We start from the raw sequence: 20,942 nt of genomic DNA on the forward strand, positions 1-20,942 counted from the left end.
TCCGAACTAATGCAATTTGATTAAAATGTAATTGCCGTCTGATTGAGGGAACCAATTAATTATTTTGCACGAATACTTGTGCCTATATTCAACCTCTTGGTGATGTTTGATGTTTAGAGGTGTCTTGAGTTGTGAGAAGTTGGTGAATGGCCAAACCATGCTGATTGCTCGTCAGCTAAACAATTTTTTCACAAGCTGTTGCAAACTTGCAATTACTAGTGATGTGAAATCATTGTGTACTCAGAACTATACCAAGTATCTACCTAGAATTATGTCGTATTTGGCATTTATTTACTGTAGCGTTTTGTTTATTGGAGGGCATAATATGCATGTATTTCATGGTTGATGTGCAGAGTTAACAACTCCATGTTGTCTTTGACTCTTTGTATATCATGCATTTTCATTGTCATTTTCCTATTGACTTTTCCCTGCATTCAACTCATTAATTGTGTTTCTTTTGTTCTTTTGAGGCATGCTATTAAACAATGAGATCATGCAATTCTTGGATTCACCACCTTGCAGAGGATACATTATAGAAATACTACAAGACAAAATTAGGCATGGGTTCTCTCCTTATCTAATGGGTGAGGTATTCATGAGTTCAATAACTTGTTGCTTATTAGCATTCCTCTTTTTCTTCACAAGTAACCTGTAAAGACAGTGGGTCATTCCCTCTAGTTTGGAAGAGCTCCTTTCCAAATGGAGAGTTCAAGGCTTTTCTGTTAAGGGGAAAATTCTCTGGAATTCACTGCCTCCTATCATGTTGAATTGTCTAGAAGGAAAGAAACAATTAGAATGGGAACAACTTCTCCCCAAGGGATAAATTGGGATCTAGGCTTCAGAAGTGGCCTAAGGGAAAATGTATGCAATTCTCTTATTCACTTACTTTTGGTGTAGTGTTCTTGGACTAAAATATTGAGGACAGTAGGATTTGGTCAGCCTCTCCTGATGGTCTATTCACTTGGTTCTCTTTCTTCAGAAACCTCACTCTGCCTAATTTTCAGGGGTATATTTCTTGATGAAAGGGATTTGGGGGAAGCCTGTCCCACCTAAGGTTCAAGCTTTTTGTTGGGAAAATTTCCTTGGAAAGATTAATACTCGTGATATGCTGCAGAGAAGAAGGCCTAATTCTTTCCTTCCTCACATCTGCTTCTTATGTAGGGCTAGTGGTGAAACTCTTTCCCATTTATTAATCTCCTGTTCTTTTGTGCATTGCATTTAGGAGTATTTTTGTTCTCTTTTTGGTTGCAGGTAGGATCCCACTCAAGATGGTGGTTGGCATCTTCAATCCTAATTTCTTGAGGCAACCAAATAAAAAGAGGGAGGATATTGTGGAGGAGCTGCAAGGCAGCAGTAGTTTGGGTTATTTGGAAAGATAGATGAAAGAATTTTTAGTGGAAAAGGTAGATCATTGGGGGAGGTAATAGACATTAGACAACATAAAGATAAAGGTTGCACATTGGATAAAAACCTTGGAAAGTTTTAAAATCTTCTCTGTCAATGGTATAATAAGAGCTTGGACTGAGGTGGCACAATCGTCTATAGAAAAAGACAAGATAAGGATGGATCGGAAACCTCTAGAAGGCAACAGAGTAAAACTGAACTTTAAATGGAAGCTCATTTGGAAATCCGAGTATGACAGTAATAGGAGGTGTATTTAGGAATTATGAAAGCAGAATAGTGGTTTTATATTCAGGGCCTATTGGAATGGGAAACTCTTTGAAAGCTGAACTGATGGCTTTGTTGCAAGGTCTACGATTAGCAAAAAACTCTTGGTTATAGACAGGTGAAGGTGGAAGGGGCTCAAAGCTAATTATCTCATGGGCAAGTTGTAATAGACATATCCCGTGCACCCATAGACATGCTTTTAAGGAAGTTGAAAGTTTTGCAAAGGACATAAATGCTAAATTCAAGTAGAAAAGAGATTGATAAAATAACTCCCTCTATTGATTTAATAACTTTCAACTTCCTTAAAAGCATGTGATAGGAGTTAATAAAATAACTCCCTCTATTGATAAAGGAAGGTACATCTGGTTGGCAGCCAACACTAAAACTTTTGCCAAATTCTCATGATATGGATCCTCATTTGTCTTTCCGTGCTCATACTAGGCATTCTCAGAAAATGACATGTTGCACCCTAACTCGAATGTAGTGTTAAGTGGGCAAGGGTTTGCTAGGATGGTCCCAGTGTTTTAAAAGTGCAAGGTGCAAAAAAGGCGCAGGGGCCTATTTGCATCTGAGGTGCAAGGCGTAAGGCGAGGTGCGCACCTTTTTTGAAGCAAGGCGCAAAAATACAAAAACATGCTAAAAAATTAAAAAAAGTCTAAAAATTAAAAAATGCCAAAAAATAAAAATATTAAGCAGAATATTAATAAAAAGTATAAACTTAAATTTTAAAATAAATGTTTTAAAAACCTATTATCTAAAATTAAAATACATAAACATAACATGTAAAGCATATTCAAATGAGAATTTAAAAATAAAATCAAACATATAAAACATTTTCAAGTATGTAAAACCCACAATCTCTTTTTTTTTTCCTCAATTGCATTACTTCAAGTAGTTAATGTGATGTAAAGCATATTACATTCCTAATTCTACGAGCTGCCTTTGTGCCACACCCCTCAAGGGAAGCCCAAACAAGACCATGTTAGGGTCTTAAAATTCTTAATTCTCATATAAAAAATAACGATTTTATAATTTTAATTGCTTTTTAAGAAGATATTTTATTAGGATGAATGAATGAACAATATTAACAAATAGGGGGTGAAGCGCAAGGTGCACCAGGTGTACACCTAGGCACATTGGATGGTCCTTGTAAGTGACTTGCCATGGCAACACTCGGTTGTGGTGCGGAATACACTAGGGTTCCCACATCTTTCTGGATGAAGGCGAGTAAAGAAGCTAGTCCAAGAAACATGATTTTGCTTAGCCACTTAGAATGTAGGAACATTACTAGAAAAAAACTATGTAATTAATATACACTATGAAGAGAAGGGTTAACATTGCATGCCTATAAGAAACTAAATGGAAGGGTAAAAAAGCTAAGGAAATTGATGGCACATGTTTAAGGTGAGGAAATCATTAACATAATTAGTGTTTATGCGCCTCAATTGGGTCTAGAAGAAAATTTTAAAAGACAATTTTGGGAAAACTTAAAGGATTAAACCAAGAAATTCCAAATGAAGAGAAGATTTTTATAGGAGGAGACTTAAATGGGCATGCAGGGTAAAGAAGTGTAGGATATGATATGGTGCTTGGAGGATTTGAGTTTGGGGAGAGGAATGAATCAGGAGGTACAATATTAGATTTTGTAGTAGCTTATGATATGGTAATTTGAAACACCTTTTTTCCAAAAGAATGATGAACACTTAATAACATTTAAAAGTGGGGCAAACATAACTCAAATAGATTTTTGCCTTACAAGGAGAATAGAATCAAGGTTCAAAGTATCGACACATATCGGCCGATATGTACTGTTCCGGGACCCCTCCGATACGCCCCTATAGTGAGTGTATCGGAGGTCTCATCGGTTCAGGGGGTAGAGGAGACCTAAACCGGCCCCCTTGAACCGGTTGCGGAAAAAAAAAAGGCCTGAAAAACTGTATCGATTCGCCCGATATGCCGGTTTTTTGAACCTTGAATAGAATGAATGATGTGTAAAAATTGCAAAGTTATTCTGTGAGAAAGCTTAACAACACAACATAGACTAATGGTGGTAGATGTGTGCATTAGGAAATGAAAGAGAAATAGGGAAGAAAATAGGTGTCCAAGAATTAGGTGGAGAAACCTAAAAGGAGAAAATCTAACTCATTTTAGAAACAAATTGATAATAGAAGGGAATTGGAAGTTACATGGAAGATTAATGATATTTGGCTTGAAATGGCAAACAATATAAAGAAAGTAACAAAGGATGTCTTAAGAGAATACAAAGGGAAGTGGCAAAGTACTAAAGAAACTTGATGGTGGAATGAAGAGGTTCAAAATATAATTAGATTAAAACAAGCCTACCACACAAAAATGGCAAAAAGCTAGAAACGTCGAAAGCTGGGAAAAATATAAAATTATAAGAAAGGAAAGGAAGTTAAAAAGAAAGTGAATGAAGTTAAACGTGAGGCTTATGATGAGGTTTACCATAAATTAGTCACTAAAGAGGGAGAAAAAGGATTGTATAAAAGCAAAGTTGAGAGAAAGGAAACACAAAGATTTAAACCATATTAGGTGCATTAAAGATGAGGGTGGAAGAGTCTTGGTAAAAGATGAAGGAATCAAACAAAGATGGAAAACCTATTTTGAAAAATTGTTAAATGAACAGTAGGGAGAGGGTAAGTTGGCTGGCAAGAAATATGGCAGTTAGGTTTCAGTTGGTTAGCAGATCAGCTAATGCAATGGCTGATTCTTTGGCTAAACAAGGGGTGACCTGTTTTGGGCTATCTTATAATTGTAATTCAGGTTAGTGTCTGTTTATTTGCTTAATGCTAAGCTCCAAGGGAAGGTAATTGATAAAGTTTAGACCTGCACTAGAATTCAGTAAGAAATAACAGTAGCAGAAAACTAAAAAAGGATAGAGAGAGAAGAAGAAGAGAAGAGAAGAGAAGAGAGAAGGAAAAACTGGTTTGAACTAGAGAGAGAGTTCAGTTCTCCCTAGTCGACCAGATTGTATTTATACTTTTCTAATGAAAAACAAAAGGTTTGTTGTGCCCCTACTTAAGTATGGGACACATCACTTAACTTAAACATGACACCTCACATCAAACATAAACAAATTGACAAAACTACCCCTATACATTTGGACTAACACTCCCCCTCGAGCTGGTGAGTATATATCATATAGTTCTAGCTTGTTACATATGTAGTCCACTCTTCTTCGACTCAACCCTTTATTGAATAAGTTTGCCTATTGATTTCGTGTATTAACATATGTAGTGGCTATCACTCCACTTAGCACCTTCTCCCTCACAAAGTAACAATCAACTTCTATATGTTTTGTTCTCTCATGAAAAACTGGATTAAAAGAGATGTGGACTGTAGCTTGGTTGTCACAATAAAGCTTCATTGGAGTGTCAATTGAATTCTCCATCTCTTGTAGAAGATTTCTCAACCACACTAGCTCACAAGTTGTGTGTGCCATGGCTCTGTATTCAGCTTTAACGCTGCTTCTTGCCACCATTACCTGTTTCTTACTTTTCCATGTTACCAAATTACCCCCAAGAAAGGTACAATAACCTGTAGTGGACCTTCTGTCAGATACAGAACCAGACCAATCAGCATTGGTGTATCCTTCTATTTCAAGATTTCGTCAACTTTTGTGTAACAAGCCACGACCAGGAGCTCCCTTCAAATACCTTACAATCCTTAGAACTACATCCCAATGTAGAACCCGAGGATTTTGCATAAACTGACTCACCACACTAACTGTAAATGAAATATTTGGCCGAGTAATGGTTAGGTAGTTTAGTTTACCCACCACTACTCACCCACATCACTATTCAACTTGACATTTGGTTCCATAGGTGTTTTAGTTGGTTTAGCACCTAGCAATCCTATTTCCTCCAACAAATCAAGAACATACTTCCTCTGACACAAATTAATACTGTGCTTAGACCTTGCTACTTATATCCCCAAGAAATATTTTAATTTACCAAGGTCCTTTGTTTGGAAGTGCTCCTGCAGAAAGTTCTTCAACCCATCAATCCCCAATGTCACTGCCGGTAAAGACAATATCATCTACATATACCACCATAAAATCTTCCCAGCATGTGAATCATAGTTGAATATTAAGTGATAAACCTGACATTGTTTCATTCCAAACTTCTTTATCACTTCACTGAATCTACCAAACCACGCACGGGGGGATTGTTTAAGTCCATGAATGGCCTTCTTTAGTCTTCACACCTTACCATCCTCTCCCTGAGCAACAAACCCCGGTGGTTGCTCCATATAGACCCCCTTAAGGAGATCACTATGTAAAAAGGCATTCTTGATGTCAAGCTGAAATAAAGGCCAATCATACATAGTAGCTAGAGATATCATAACACGAACTGAACCAATTTTAGCAATAGGAGAGAAGGTCTCTGTGTAGTCAATACCATATATTTGGGAATATCCTTTGGCAACCAGTCTAGCTTTCAACCGCTCTACACTACCATCAGGTAAATACTTAACAGTGTATGCCCACTTACAACCTACAACATGCTTATCAGGAGGGAGCGTGGTGAGATCCCACGTATGATTATGAGCTAAAGTAGAGACTTCTTCTTTCATTGCATGGCACCACCTTGGAGAGGCAAGGGCTTCCTGGACATCCGTAGGAACAAAAATAGAAGGCAACAAAGAAACAAACTGGTGACGGGAAGCAGAAAGGTGAGAGACAAACATAATTAGAAATGGGATGAAGTGTGCAAATGCGTTTACCTTTCCGTAAGGCGATAGGAAGATCAAGGTCAGAAACAGGGGGTGTGGCTGGTGTGGGAACAACTGCCAGATCTGTTGACGGTGACAAAGTTGGTACATGTTGTTGATGCATATACACAATGGATTGGTGGCCGTTCAACAGGAAGGAGGCAAAAACTTAGTCACGACTGGAACAAATGGAATGGGGTCCTCAACAAGAACTGGAAGAAGAGGAGGAGGTGAAGAAGAAGAAGGGACATCACTTGACCTAGAGAAAAATGGAGTAGACTCAAAGAAAGTAACATCAGGACACACAAAGGAATGCCGATAACTAGGGTTATAACACTTGTATCCTTTCTGGGTTCGGAAATAGCCAAGGAAGACACACTTAGTGGATCGTGCATCTAATTTGTCCATTCCAGGTCCAAGGTTATGAACAAAACATACACACCCGAAAACCTTGTGAGTAAGAGGAAATGGAAACAAGGTAGGAAACAAAGTGGTGAAAGGAGAATGACCTTCAAGGATGGGCGTGGGCATCTGGTTAATTAGGAAGCAAGATGTAAGCACAACTTCACTCCAAATATGTTTGGGTACATTCATATGGTGCATAAGGGACCATGCAGTTTCCAAAAGATGATGGTTATTTCTCTTAGCTACCCCATTTTGTTGTGGGGTGTAGGTACATGAAGTTTGATGGATAATGCCATGTTGTTCCAAATACTCTTGAAATGGTGTATAAAAGTATTCTCGGCCATTATCAGAACGAAGAATCTTAATGTGTACACCAAATTGGTTGAATTTCATTATAAAATTTTTGGAAAATGGAAAGCAATTCACTTCTTTCTTTTATAAGGTAAAACCATGTCATCCTTGAATAATCATCAACAAAAATAACAAAGTATTTGTAACCATTGTATGCCACTATTTTATAAGGACTCCAAATATTTGAATGAACTAAAGAAAAAGGACTCGACATATGATTATCAACCCTAGGACTAAAGGGAACACGATGATGTTTCCCTAACTGACACGACTCACAATCCAAAACAAAAAGATGACTCAATGACGGAACAATTGACTTTAGTGCTTTAGGCGATGGATGACCAAGTCTACAGTGCCACTGAAGAGGAGAAAGAGATGTCTGAAGAGCTGTTGACGAACCACCACCACCGTCAAGATAGTATAGTCTACCAGCTTCATGTTCTCCGCCAATCTTCATCCCCATCTTGAGATCCTGAAAAACACAAAAAGGGTAAAAAGTGATAGAGCAATTAAGAGACTTGGTAAGCTTACTAACGGACATAAGGTTAAAAGGGAATTTGGGAACATACAAAACTGATGACAGGGATAAAGAGTCTATGTGAACATTACCAACATCACAAATGGAAGTTGTGGAACTATTAGCAAGGGTTGGGTTTGGATGCTAGACACACCATACTTGAGTGTGCGAGGGTAGCTGTATTAGAGGGTTCCCTACAAACCACCACAAACACCCACTAAACCACCGACTGAAGGCGTGAAAACCTCCAAAGGGAAAGGGCGATCACTCCTTTTCAGCCCTTTTCCATGTCTCCAACTGATGATGCAAAAATTTGGAAAACCCTAGGCTGAATGGCGGTAAAGAGAATTCTGGGCAGATCTGAATTTGTCACAGTTGCTCTGATACCATGATAAAGTTTAGACCTGCACTAGAATTCAGTAAGAAATAACAGTAGCAGAAAACTAAAAAAGGATAGAGAGAGAAGAAGAGAAGAGAAGAGAAGAGAGGAGAGAAGGAAAAACTGGTTCAAACTAGAGAGAGAGTTCAATTCTCCCTAGTCGGCCAGATTGCATTTATACTTTTCTAATGAAAAACAAAAGGTCTGTTGTGCCCCTACGTAAGTATAGGACACACCACTTAACTTAAAACATGACACCTCACACCAAACATAAACAAATTGACAAAACCACCCCTATACAGTCGACACTAACAGTAACATCTCGTGCCTCCTCTTAGGCTGATTGTACACTTTTTCTATGATTAATAAAATTGCACATTAATCAAAAAAAGGAGGGAGAGGATACTAATGGAGGAGAATCTAACAATAGTAGTAGTATTAAAAATAATATGTATCTTAATAGAGTTAGACCTACTGAAGTAAAAAAAGGTACTAAATAAAATGAAGAAGGGAAAGGCGTTAGGTCTTGATGGGATTTCAATAAAAGTATGAAAAGGTATGGGAGAGGTAGGCTTGTTATGGCTCTAACCAAGCTATTTAATAAGATAGTGAAACAAAAGAGGATGCTTGGTGATTGGAGAAACAATAGTATGGTGCCTATGTTTAAGAACAAAGGTAATATACAAAGTTGTAATAACTATTAGGCTCTTAAACTTATGAATCACACTATGAAACTTGAGGAGAGAATAACTTAACAAAGATTATGACTTGAAACAAGTGTATCTGAGAACTAACTTGGCTTTATGCCAAGGAGATCAACCATGGAAACTATATTTCTTTTGAAACGATTGATAGAAAAGTTCAGGGAGAAGAAGAAAGATTTTCATATGGTGTTCATTAATCTAGAAAAAGGCAATATGATAGAGTTCCTAGAGAGATGATGTGGTGTGTCTTAGAAAAGAAAGGGGTTCAAAATAGGTATATAGACCTAGTTAAGGATATGTATGGGGGGGGGGGGCAACAACCAATGTTAGAACACCAATGGAAGAGACTTAAAATTTTATAGTTACTATGGGTCTTCCCCAAGGTTCAACACTTATCCCTTATCTATTTGCATTGATCATAGGTGAATTGACTAAACATATTTAGGAGGAATTGAGGAAGTTCCATGGTTCATGTTGTTTGCGGATGACATTGTTTTAATTAATGAAACTAATGAATGATTAAATGCAAAGTTAAGTTTATGGACAAATGCCTTAGAAACAAGAGGTTTTAAAATAAGTAGGATTGAAACAAAATATATGACATATAAATTTAGTAATAATAGGTGTAGATCAAGATACACTTAGGATTGGAGACCAAGAGGTAACTCAATGTGACCATTTCTGGTATCTTGGTTAAATAATTCATAACAAGGGAGAGATTGAAGAGGATGTCACAGAAAGAATTAGAGCAGGATGGGCAAAGTGGAGGGGTGCATCTAGACTTTTATGTGATGGGCGAATACCACTTAGATTAAAAGGAAAATTCTATAAAACAGTTGTGAGACCAGCTATGTTGTATGGAGCAGAGTGTTGGGTAGTCAAGAAGCTATATGTCCAGAAAATGAATGTGGTAGAAATGCATCTGCGAAGATGGATGAGTAGAAATACTAGAAAGGATAGGATTAGGAATGAAGTTATCTGTAGGAACCTAAGTAGCTCCAATAGGTGATAGAATGAGAGAGAGTAGACTAAGATGGGCTGGGCACACCTATTGTGCCAGTTAGAAGAAGTGATTTGTTACACATTGAAGGGGCTAGAAAAGCAGATCGTGGTAGACCAAAAAGGACATGGGTAGAAGTAGTAAGAACTAAGAAATGATTTAACCACTAATAATTTAACAACGGATATGGCTTTAAATAGAACAGATTGGCGAAACAGGATTCATGTAACCGGCCCCATATAGTTGGGATAAGGCATGGATGATGTTGATGATGATGATGAAATAAAAAAGGAACAGTTGGGATAATTTAACAATGGATATGGCTTTAAATAGAACGGATTGGCGAAACAGGATTCATGTAGCCAGCCCCATATAGTTGGGATAAGGCATGGGTGATGTTGATGATGATGATGAATTATTTCTGCTGATAAAAAAAGGAACAGTTGGATTTTTGAAGCCCTTGTCCTTGAAGGAACTTCAACTACTCAGCAAGGCTGAATGGACCTTCATGTGGTGGGCTGGGAGCTTTAAAGCAGTTTTCTGGTGTCACACAGTTGATATGAATTGGAATCAATGGGCCAATATCACCAACTTATCAAAAAAAAGGGGTCAATATCATCTTTGATGTTTCTAAGTTTCTTTTTGTACACATTATACATGGTCTAAAGTTATACACAGATACTCTGCAATCCTTTTCTGAGGTTATCTCATGCTGTTTACAGCAATACAATATCATACAGCATTTTTCAAAAAACCTGTAAATTTGTAAAATGAATATTTTTGTTTGGTATGTTACTTGTCCTGTCCTTTAAAGGATAGACTCAATGCTGACCTCCTGGAAGGCTCATTATTTATCCGAAGGAGGCAAGGTGATGCTAATAAAAAGCGTCTTTGCACTCCTACCGGCCTATTTCATTTCCATCTTCTCAATTCCTCCTGGTGTGGCTGATAAAATAGAGCAGAAGATGAGGAACTTCCTCTGGGCTAGTTGGAAGGATTCAGCCAAATAGGCAAATATCACCTGGTTAATTGGGAACAGGTGTGTAAACCCTTGTCTCAAGGAGGGCTTGGAATCAGGAAGGTTAAGCAGTTCAATGTTGCTATGCTGGGAAGGTGGTTTTGGAGGTTTTCTAATGAACCAAAATGCCTGTGGAGAAAGCTCATAGAAGAGATGTATGGCTTGAGAAGCAATGGGTGGGATGTGATGGATTCCAATATGTCTTATGGGTGCACGGTTTGGAAGGACATCTCTAAAACTTTCATAAGTTTCTTGATAGCTTAAAGCTCAAAGTAGGGGATGGGAGGAGGATTTGTATTTGGCTGGACCTGGTGTGGGGACAGAGCTTTAAAGGAAGTGTTTCTGTTTCTTTTTAATGTGTTTGAAAACAGAATAGCTACAGTCAGATTTTTTTTTTTGTGGTGGAGAATAATAGGATTATTTAGTCATCTTTCTCAAGGAGAAACTTCACTGATCAGGAACTGGATTTGGTGGCTCAACTTTTTGAAGTCCTTCACGATCAACAGGTGCAAGTCCAGGATACAAGATGCTGGAAGTGGACAAACTCTTAATCCTTAACCTCCTGTTCCTTTATTTGCTGCATTTGAGAATAGACCTGTTCATGGGTCGGGATTGGGCTTGGGTTTTGCGAAAACTCTAATGGGCCTGATCCAAAGCCTGAGACTGACAGTGTAAAATCAAGCCTGAAGCCTGTCCCATGAACAGGTCTATTTGAAAATGTTTTTTTTTCCTCTCTTTTTGGTTGTAGAACCATCCTGCTAGCTTGTCAAGGTTATTTAGCCCTTACGTTTTGAGAAGCACGAAAAGGAGAGGCAGGATCCTGTGGAGATGTATAAGGACAGCAGTGATTTGCACACTGTGGGAAGAAAGAAACTCAACAGTGTTTGGGGAGAAGGAAAGGAGTAAGGAGACAATGTTAGAACTTGTAACTTTGAGAGTTTCTCATTGGGTAAAGACCTTGAAATTCTTATCAGACTTCAATGTGGAGGACTTATTCAGGAGTTGGGGGGCAATAGCTGGCTCTTCCTCTAGGAAACAAAAGCTCCTAGAGGTCTTGTCACCCCCAGTGGGTGGGTGGATGAAGCTGAATTTCGATGGCAGTAGTGTGGGCAATCTAGTCCCCTTAGGAATTGGAGGGGTGATTAGAGATGAGGGTGGTTTTATTTGTGCCTTGTTCTTAGGCCCAACTAAGCTAGGTGATTCGGTAAGAGCAGAATTTTTAGCAGTAGGTTTCAGGGTTGAGAAAGCTGAAGAGTTGGGAATAGGTAGTTTGATCATTGAAGGTGATTAGACGTGTTCATGGGCTGGGCTCGGGCTTGGCTTTTGTCAAAATTCTAATGGGCCCGGCCTGAAGCTCGAGCCCAAGACAGTGTAAAGTTGGGTCCGAAGCCCGGCCCATGAACAGGTCTAAAGGTGATTTGAAGATAGTAGTGAGATGACTGAAAAAAAGGCAAGGGGGTGGTTTGGCAGCTCAGAAATGAATTCAGGCGCTTCAAATGGCTGTCTAGAGACTGAGACTTCAATGTTCAAATAAAATGGGTTGGAAGATCTGCTAACAGCTTGGCTGATAAGCAGGGGTTCAAAGACAACATATGTACTGGGCACAATTGTAATACAATATTGGGTGGCTAGCTGTTTATGTAATGGGTTGGCTAGTTTCTCACAACTTCTTGTTTTAATCCCTCTCTTTGAATTTTTAATGAATGAATATTTTCCTGCGTTGCTGATAAAAAAGTGGACAAAATCTAGGGAGTTTATTGTTTAGTCCTGCTATAATGGGCTAGTTGGTGACGTGACTTTTAGCTCCAAGTAAACTCATTTGGGGGAGTATGGCACCTTCAAATCAAAAGTAAAATTTTTCCTAAAGGTGGAAGTTTTGAGAAAATGTTTGACAAAGAATATGTTGCTGAAGAAAGGCTTTACTGTCCCAAACTCTCTTTGTGTGCTCTGCAACCAAGAGGAGGAAACAGTTAGTCACTTGTTTTTTCATTGCAGTTTTAGTGCTTCAGTCTGACCCCACTTTCTTGGAGTTATAAATTTGCAATTGTATTCCCCTGGGTCGGTGAAAGATCTGTTAGAAGGTTAGCAAGTCTCAGGTATGACAAGAAAAGGGAAGGCCTGTTGGATCACAATACCATCTATGATCTTGTGGGCTATTTGGCATGAAGGGAATTGCATAATTTTTGTACAGAAGTCGGCTTCAGAATCAGGGGTGATAAATGCAGCAGTACGTTACTTAAAGGGCTGGCTGTCTGTCCACAATGTATTTAGAAATGATACTTTTTCTTCGTTTTTGAGGGTGGATTTTATTGGGTTCCCTAATTGGATGCCATGTACAGCTTCTCATTGTACAGAGGACCATACTTTTGATTACAAAAAAATATACCATACTTTACCTTTCTCAAAAAAAAAAAAGTTTCTTGTCATATTATAGGTCCCATCTTGTTAACTTGTATCCATATTGAGTTTGGGGATAACCTGAAATTAGTTTAAATGCATCAGTGCATAGGAATCTTGATTATGAAGAGTTATCTCTTATTCCTTGCTAGCACATTTTTATACTTGGATATGTAATTACTTTTGTGTGTAGTCAGTAATTGATTATCCTGAAAATTGTCTTTTTGAGCTTCTATTTCCTTCAAAACCATCAACTTTTTCTGGAAGTTCTTTTTTGGAAATCTTTTTGGTTTTTGTGCATGGTATATATGCACAGAGTTTGATTTTTTTTTTTTGTTGATAGATTATGCACATAATTTGATTGATATTGACTTTTAGTTTGGATTCTTGTTTCTTGTACTTTTCTGAATGCTTTGGTTAAATGGTCAATATTACCAATGGAAACTAATTGCAGAATTTTCTTTTTCTTTTTTTGTTTTTAAATCTTATTTACACTAGGCCCCAGTAAAGAGTGGAAACCAAAGCCAATAAATCCTGCTCAAGCTTCTGGAGCTGTTGGGACAAGTGAGGTTCCATCTATCACAGTTGAAGCGAGTTCTCAGCCATTACCTGCATTGGGTGCCTCTGCCTCAGAAGCTGAAAATTCAAAGTTGGAGAAGAAAATAGGAGAGTTGCATCTGTCTGATGGTCAGCATGTTATCATTCCACAACATCTACAAGTCCCTGAAGCTGAAAGATGTGGATTGAGTTTTGGAAGCTTTGATGCTGGTTTTAGTCTGACCACAAGCTATCCCAATGGCCCTGAAAGTGACAAAAGCTCTATACCTCCATCTGAATCTTCCCAAGGGATTGAAGAAACAGCCGAGGAGCCTTCGTCAAGGTGATGAATCCACACATTAGACTCATTATTGGTGAAAGAATTAAGTTGATTTGTATACAAAAAAGAAATTGATATCTTAGTAGTAAAAAACTACTACTTTTCATGGTTGTTCCTTATACTCTGCTTTTGTTTTGCTCAAATGAGTATGAAAGAGAAACTTCAGTTAAAGGAAATAAAAGAGAAGATATTTTGACTTCTTTACCTGGTATGGAGAAAGCGTATATACTTTGGTTTATTTTAAATGCTTCATTTGGTATGCGCACAAAATAGGATTCAGCAACTTTTTGATCAATTTCTCATGTAGCCAAATTCTTATTAGTACAGATTAAGTGATGAAACTTTCTATCATATTGGTTATGCTGACTTGGTTTTTCAATTCTTTTATCTATTCTGAGGTGACTTTTTGGCTATCTTTTTCGTTTCTTCCATTCAGGATGGCCAAAGTGTTGTTCTGCAGAATGACAATATATTTTTTGAAACACTGAAGTTATCATTGTATTTATAGTTTCATATATGATCTTTGTCCATGTACAATGAGTCACTGTACATTGTTATCTAGCTATTTTCACCCTAATCCATGTACAATGAGTTACGATCAAAGATCAAAAATAGATAAGGATGAAGAAGCAAATGAAATGATAATAATTTCTATTAGAGTGGAACTATGTCTTGTGCTGCATGGTCTCCGGTTGGCTAAGTCACTCAACTACACTGGATTACAGGTTGAAGGGGATTCAAGGGTTGTAATTAACTGGGTAATGGACAATGCGGCAGGTGTGGAGTATAGAAACATAGAGAGGAAAATATCTAAGTTATCTTTGGAGATTGGAATGGACTTTTAAGTGTTAACCACCTAGCAGATGGCTTTAGAAAATATGGTGAACATAGAATTTCTTTGTATTGGGGTAAAATACCAGTGTAATAGGGTAGGAGTTTAGCCTTGGCTAACTTACCAAAGAGGGGTTTATGGCACCATAGTTGTAAGATAAGTAAGGTAATAAATTTTGTTGTTTCCAATAAAAAACCAAAATGACAATCATCGTTCAAACAGTATTGATTCCGACCTTACCTATATTGATTTTATTATTGTTGTTGTTATTTTTGTTATTATTATAGTTATTGCAATTGCTCAATTTAATATGAGATTGGGTTGGTCAGAGAGATGGCTCTTAGCAGCAGTGGCAGATTGATATGCAACTTCAGGGGACTGGGGATTTTTCATTATACAAGGGTCCCAACTCCCAAAGTGGGTGCAGTGAAAGTAAGATAGATGGCATGGTTAAGTCATCTGAATGGCTCCATTCAATCTAGCATACTTTCTAATTAGCAATTTTAACACATACAAAGAGGGTGTACCGCCCAATTCATTTCACTTGTGCTCTGTCTTGGTTATTCCAAAAGTGTTATGTATGCAGTCCACTGAAAAGCACATTTCTGATATTCTGTGTCACAGTACAAGTTGTTCTGTTTTTCTTTTTAGCTTTTCCCTTTACACTTTTTTTTTTGTATTTATTAGTGTTATTATAATTGACTGCAGCAATCAGAATGCATCTTCAACTGTTCATGAAGAAGAATATCTTGACAATTCACAATCACCAACACACAGGCGAGAAAATCTATCTTCTGGGGAAGCTGATGTATCATCCACTACAGTCCCAGAATATGATCAGTCCAAGCCAGAGACAACTTTGCCATCTGGAGGTCCTCAATACTCAGTTGTTCACACCGCCCCAGCCTATAGCTTTGGGTTCATGCCTTCAGTGCTAGGGAACCAGCTTGCACCATTTGAAAGCTCTGAGCCTCAGGCATGTCATGTCTCTCAATTTCAAGCTTTGTTGTATTCATTCAATTCTTTGCCATTTTATAGTCTATATCCCATGAGCATGAGCCAAATTGCCATACTGGCTCAGCATATTATGTCATCACAGTTCTTATGTTTGAGAATTTAATTACAATGTTTTTAGGCTTTGGCTATTCCATTTCCTTCCTCTTTTGGCTTCTAGGCCTTTGTATCCTTGCCCTTCTGTTTTTCTACTTATGAATGGCATCTATATTGTTAGTGTGGTTGAAACTAATTAGTAACAATTTGTTTATGAGCATTGCAAGGTCAACATCCCAATTCTTTTAGCGAACCTGAACTTCCATTCTATATTAACTTGGTTGCATTGGGTACTATGGCGGTTGGAAATTTCCCCTATTTCTTAAGAGACATTCTTACTCACCAATTTGGACTTCAAAATTTTCCCTATTTTGTAAGTTTTGTTTGTATTGCCCTCTAAAAAAAATCTTTTGCCAATGAACATTTTCCATTCAGGTTCAGCAGCCATTTGATCCATCTACAAGCTATTATACCCAATTTTACCGCCCTGGCACAGATGGAGATGGCCGATTCTCTCCCTTTCTTGCACCTGGAGCTGCGACCAAGTACAATGGGAACATTGCAGTGTTATCCCCACAGACTGGCCAGTCTCCTCAAGAGGTTTGTTCTTTTGAAACATTCTAACTTTGCCCACAGTATATATAAAGGCCAGTTCCCTCTAGAGGTTTGCTCTTTCAAATGATTCCACCATTGAGATAGTACAACCCCCCCTAGACTCAAGTCCTCCACCAATATACCTCTTCGTCTTTTAAAGCTTGAAATGCATAGCAAGAAGGATAAAATGTGGCACAACAATTAAGAGGGGCTATTTGATAACAGTTGAAGTGGCTGAACTGAAAAAAAAACTTGTTGCTTTGTCCTTAAGTAAATAAGCTTTTAAGGAGGTAGTGTTCTTAATGGCTGAAGTTGAAGTTGGGTAGATTACTATACCCTTGAATGTTTTATATTTAATTATTTTATCCACTAAAGACAAAACAATGTCATTCAGTTCAGCAAGTTCAGCCACTATCAAATGACCCCTTAATTTAATTACTGACATTTTAGGTTAAAAGGAAATGAGAAACAGATAAGAATTAAGGAGGATAGAGATGGATGTGGAGTAGGAGAAGCATTTCATATTACAAGATACATATGATGGTAAATCCATTATCAAGAGTGACATGCTAAGATGAATAGGTATATGGTCAAGCCGAGTAAAATCAAGTATATGTACCTGTTATGATCCAATGCTCCTAATAACCCATGAAGAAGTTGTAGAGAGGAAGCAGGAGCGAACACTTGAGGATTGAGCTAAAATAGCAATGGAAAAAGATGCCAAAGATGCAGAGATATGCTAATGAGTATTCCTCCTTGGTAATTCTTACTGTCTCATTACCCTGTCAAGCTGAGGTGGTAGACGATTGCATTGTTGAAGTATCATCATGAAAAGAAGCCTGGTTGGCATAAGTTGAAGTCACTTATATGTCCCTCAAGACCATAATGTGAAAGGCACAAACTCCATGAAGGTCTCTACAATAGTCAATAGTATGTTTCTTAGGGCCATAATAAGTACAAAACTTAACACTGGTGACCTTACCAAGATTACAACCAATCTAAATTTTGTTACGACCATTGGTACTATGACCTTCTTCATGTCCTCCACAAGAACTATTCAACACCAAGAGTCTGGTATTCTATCATCACAATTATGAGCCAATCACAAATACCATCAACTATACTGTTTGAGCATCTAAGCAGTACTCAACTTTCCACATAAATCACATCACCAGAAACTCACCAATTATATCTTCACTTTCTTGATTCATCAACAGCAACTTATCTTCAAGAAATAGAATTTCAGTCCCTCTTTGTTTATACAAGTAAAGGGTACACCTGAATCCAGACTCGCTTCAATCAGGGAAAGAAGATATTGAGGAAAAATCAAATCTGAACCGCTTCCAATGTTACTAAGAAAGGGAAAGAAGAGAGGAGAGCTGCAGAAACCTTTAAGCTTGATCACAAACCATTCTCTGATATCACGAACAAGGTCTGTTTAACTTAGTGAAAGAAAGGAAGGAAGACTGCAGAAAGAAGAAAAGAAAGGACATTGCAGGCACATATGATGAGAAGAAGAAAGTTGTTTACTGATTGGAAAGAAAAATCTTAATCTCCCGATTGGCCAGGCTTCTTTATATGTCCATTCACTATAATATCCCGTTTAAGTAATGAGACAGACCTTTCCATAGTGTCCATATTTTAGCAAATAAATGACAATGAGATTGACTACTCTACACTTCTCTAGACAACAGTGCAGTAAACATAATAAGGAAACTGATCTATGGCAAGTTTAAGTGAGATCAAGCTCTTGTTGTAACTTCTTTTTGTTTCAGTAATTAATGAATGATTTTCTGATAAAAAAAACTAACCTATACTAACACAAAAAATCTTCTCTGATACATTATTTTTGGGAGATGAGAAAAGTATGTATTTGAGCTGGCCAGGTACAAATTTTATGTTCCAGTGGTATACCCTAGCAGATATATTAGGTTTTGTTTTTTTTTTTTTTTGAAACAGGCAAAGTATATATTTATTAAAGGCAAAAAACATGTCAAACAAGGAGCTATACACAGGGATTTACAAAAAACTGCACAAGTGGAACTATATCCCCAAACCCTGATTTACGAAATGATTCCCAACAGTAAAAATGGAACTAAAATTTCTGTCCTTGAGCACATTGTTTACTGTTAACCAAGAGAACATTTTCCCCAAACATTTCTGAAAAACTGTCTGAAGAGCAGATATATTATGTTTGGTATATTATATGTTTGATTTGAAGAAAATATTATTTAGTACTATAATTATCATCTATAAAATGTTGTTATCTGTAATAATTATCCTTGGAATGTTTTGTGTGCACAAATTGGTTTCTCATATTTGGTTGCAGTATTTTCTGTTTGTGCCTTGCCTTTTCTGTAGTATCTAGTAAGTAGGGTATCTGTTTTCAGAATATGTAGGGAAACTGTTTTATTGTAGTCAGAAGTTGTTCATGATTCTGCATTAATTGTATATTCAGTCCATGTATGTATGTGATCATGGCTTTATTTGAGAATGTACATTCTGTTCCTTTTCCTTGCCTTTAACTTTTTTTTATCAGTTCTAACTCCAACATCTATGTCCAATTGCAGAGTGGGAACTCCCTTGTACTGTCTACAACAGGTCCAACCCCACTTGTCACACAAACTGCAGGAGTTATGCAGAGCTCTATAGCAGTGACTCAGCAACCAGTTCCTGTTTTCCGGCAGCCTGCTGGGATACATATACCCCATTTCCCACCTAATTACCTGCCATACAGCCAGTATTTCTCCCCATTCTATGTACCGCCCCCTATTCACCATTTTTTAAGCAACACTGCCTTCCCGCAGCAACCTCCAGCTGGTAATGTATATTCAACTCCTGCAGCAGCAGCAGCAGCTGCTGCCACAGGCGTCAAATACTCCCTTTCACAATACAAGCCTGGAGCTAATGCAGGCAACTCAGCTCACATTGGAATGCCGACTGGTTATGGACCATACAGCTCCTCCCCAGCTAGCTACAGTCCCAGTCCAGCTGCAACTACTGGAAACTCGACTGGGAATGAGGACCTTGCTGCTTCTCAATTCAAGGAAAATAATGTTTACATCACTGGGCAGCAGGTTTGTGTTTTACCCTTCCCCTAATCTATTTAGTGAATGCTTTGAAAATCATAATCGTATTGTAAATCATAGAGAAAGTTGTCGAATTGAATCATGAATTGTATCATAAATTGTAAGATTATTTCAATTTTTTTTGCAAACTTGTCAAAAAATTAAACATAGACATATTAAAAGGCTATCTATGATCTCTCTCTCTCTCTCTCTATATATATATATATATATAGGAAAATGACTTTACCCTATTTTTAATCTATATCTACCATATATGTATGTAAAATGTTAGAATTGACTACTTATACAATACAGGCCTAGGATGATATAATCAAGTTTGGCTTGAAAATTTAACAAACCTACATACAATGGCTCTTTAACCTACATATGATGGAAAATAAACTCAATTTCTAGTCTTAAATAACGTAAATAAATCATGTTCTAGTAAGGGCTGTATAAAAAGTCTCCCTGGCAAAACTAAATATAAACAAAAAAAAAGAAAAAAAAACAAAGTAGAGAACTTTTTTTGATCAGCAAATAATGATTAATTTTTTTAATTTGAGAGAGATGAAAACAGATTACAGCCATCAGAAAAGATGTTGCACATAAACTCCCTGTTTTGCTAGTGAATCAGCCATTCCATTTGCAGTCCTTCTGATCTAAGTGAAAGAGGCATTGATCTCCCTTGCTAAGCTTTCAGTCTCTCGCAGGGAATGTTTATATTATCCAGGGAGCATTACCTCTAAAATTAGACCAGGAAATCACCAGTTCTGAGTCCTCTTCAACCTCCAAGTTTTTAAAGTCTGCTTGTTTGGCTAGTTGTAACCCCTGAAGAAGTGCTTGAAGTTCAACCTTTGTTGAATCTCCAACTCCTATTGGCCCTGAATACATTGCCAGAACTTTTTTTTTTTTTCTGAATTTCTGAACACACCCCTATTCCTTCCAGTCCCGGGTTCTCTATGGAGCTGCCAACAAAGTAGAGAACTAATTCTTAATTGAATTTATTTTAATTGTAGTGAATCATAGAAATCATATAAATTGTAATATTTATGATCAAATTATAGGATTCAAACAAAAATAATAAGATTTATGCAGAAAAGGATTCAGACATAAGATTTGAATCAAAACCTTTGGGAATCATGATTCAAATCTTGAACTGTATTGTAAATCGTAAGATTTTGACAACATTGATTTAGCCTACTTTAGGGTCGGAAACGTGGGCTTCCTTTTAATGTTGTTTTAGCATTGTATGGAATATCTTGTTTTCTCTTGGAGAAAACAGTGAAACATGTGACAATGGCAAGAATTTAAAAATGCACAAATTGGGACTTGTTGCTTCACCCAGCGA

General features: G+C 37.4%; 1 protein-coding gene across 6 annotated transcripts in view; it reads left to right on the forward strand.

Moving 5' to 3' along the window:
• Positions 1–20,942, forward strand: part of LOC104588700 (GBF-interacting protein 1-like) — a 42,441-nt gene that overhangs the window by 17,682 nt on the left and 3,817 nt on the right. For 2 of the 6 annotated variants that reach the window (XM_010246739.3, XM_010246738.3), the window contains 5 exons: positions 471–584; positions 13,672–14,053; positions 15,591–15,858; positions 16,368–16,532; positions 19,097–19,603. In XM_010246739.3, the coding sequence (XP_010245041.1) occupies positions 471–584; positions 13,672–14,053; positions 15,591–15,858; positions 16,368–16,532; positions 19,097–19,603 (1,436 nt within the window). The remainder of the gene's footprint in view (positions 1–470; positions 585–13,671; positions 14,054–15,590; positions 15,859–16,367; positions 16,533–19,096; positions 19,604–20,942) is intronic. The other 4 variants (XM_088896930.1, XM_088896903.1, XM_010246741.3 and 1 more) reach the window with 3 other exon arrangements.

This window comes from Nelumbo nucifera, chromosome 1 (assembly GCF_055504915.1).
Source record: "Nelumbo nucifera cultivar China Antique chromosome 1, China Antique-T2T, whole genome shotgun sequence".
NCBI lineage: Eukaryota > Viridiplantae > Streptophyta > Magnoliopsida > Proteales > Nelumbonaceae > Nelumbo > Nelumbo nucifera.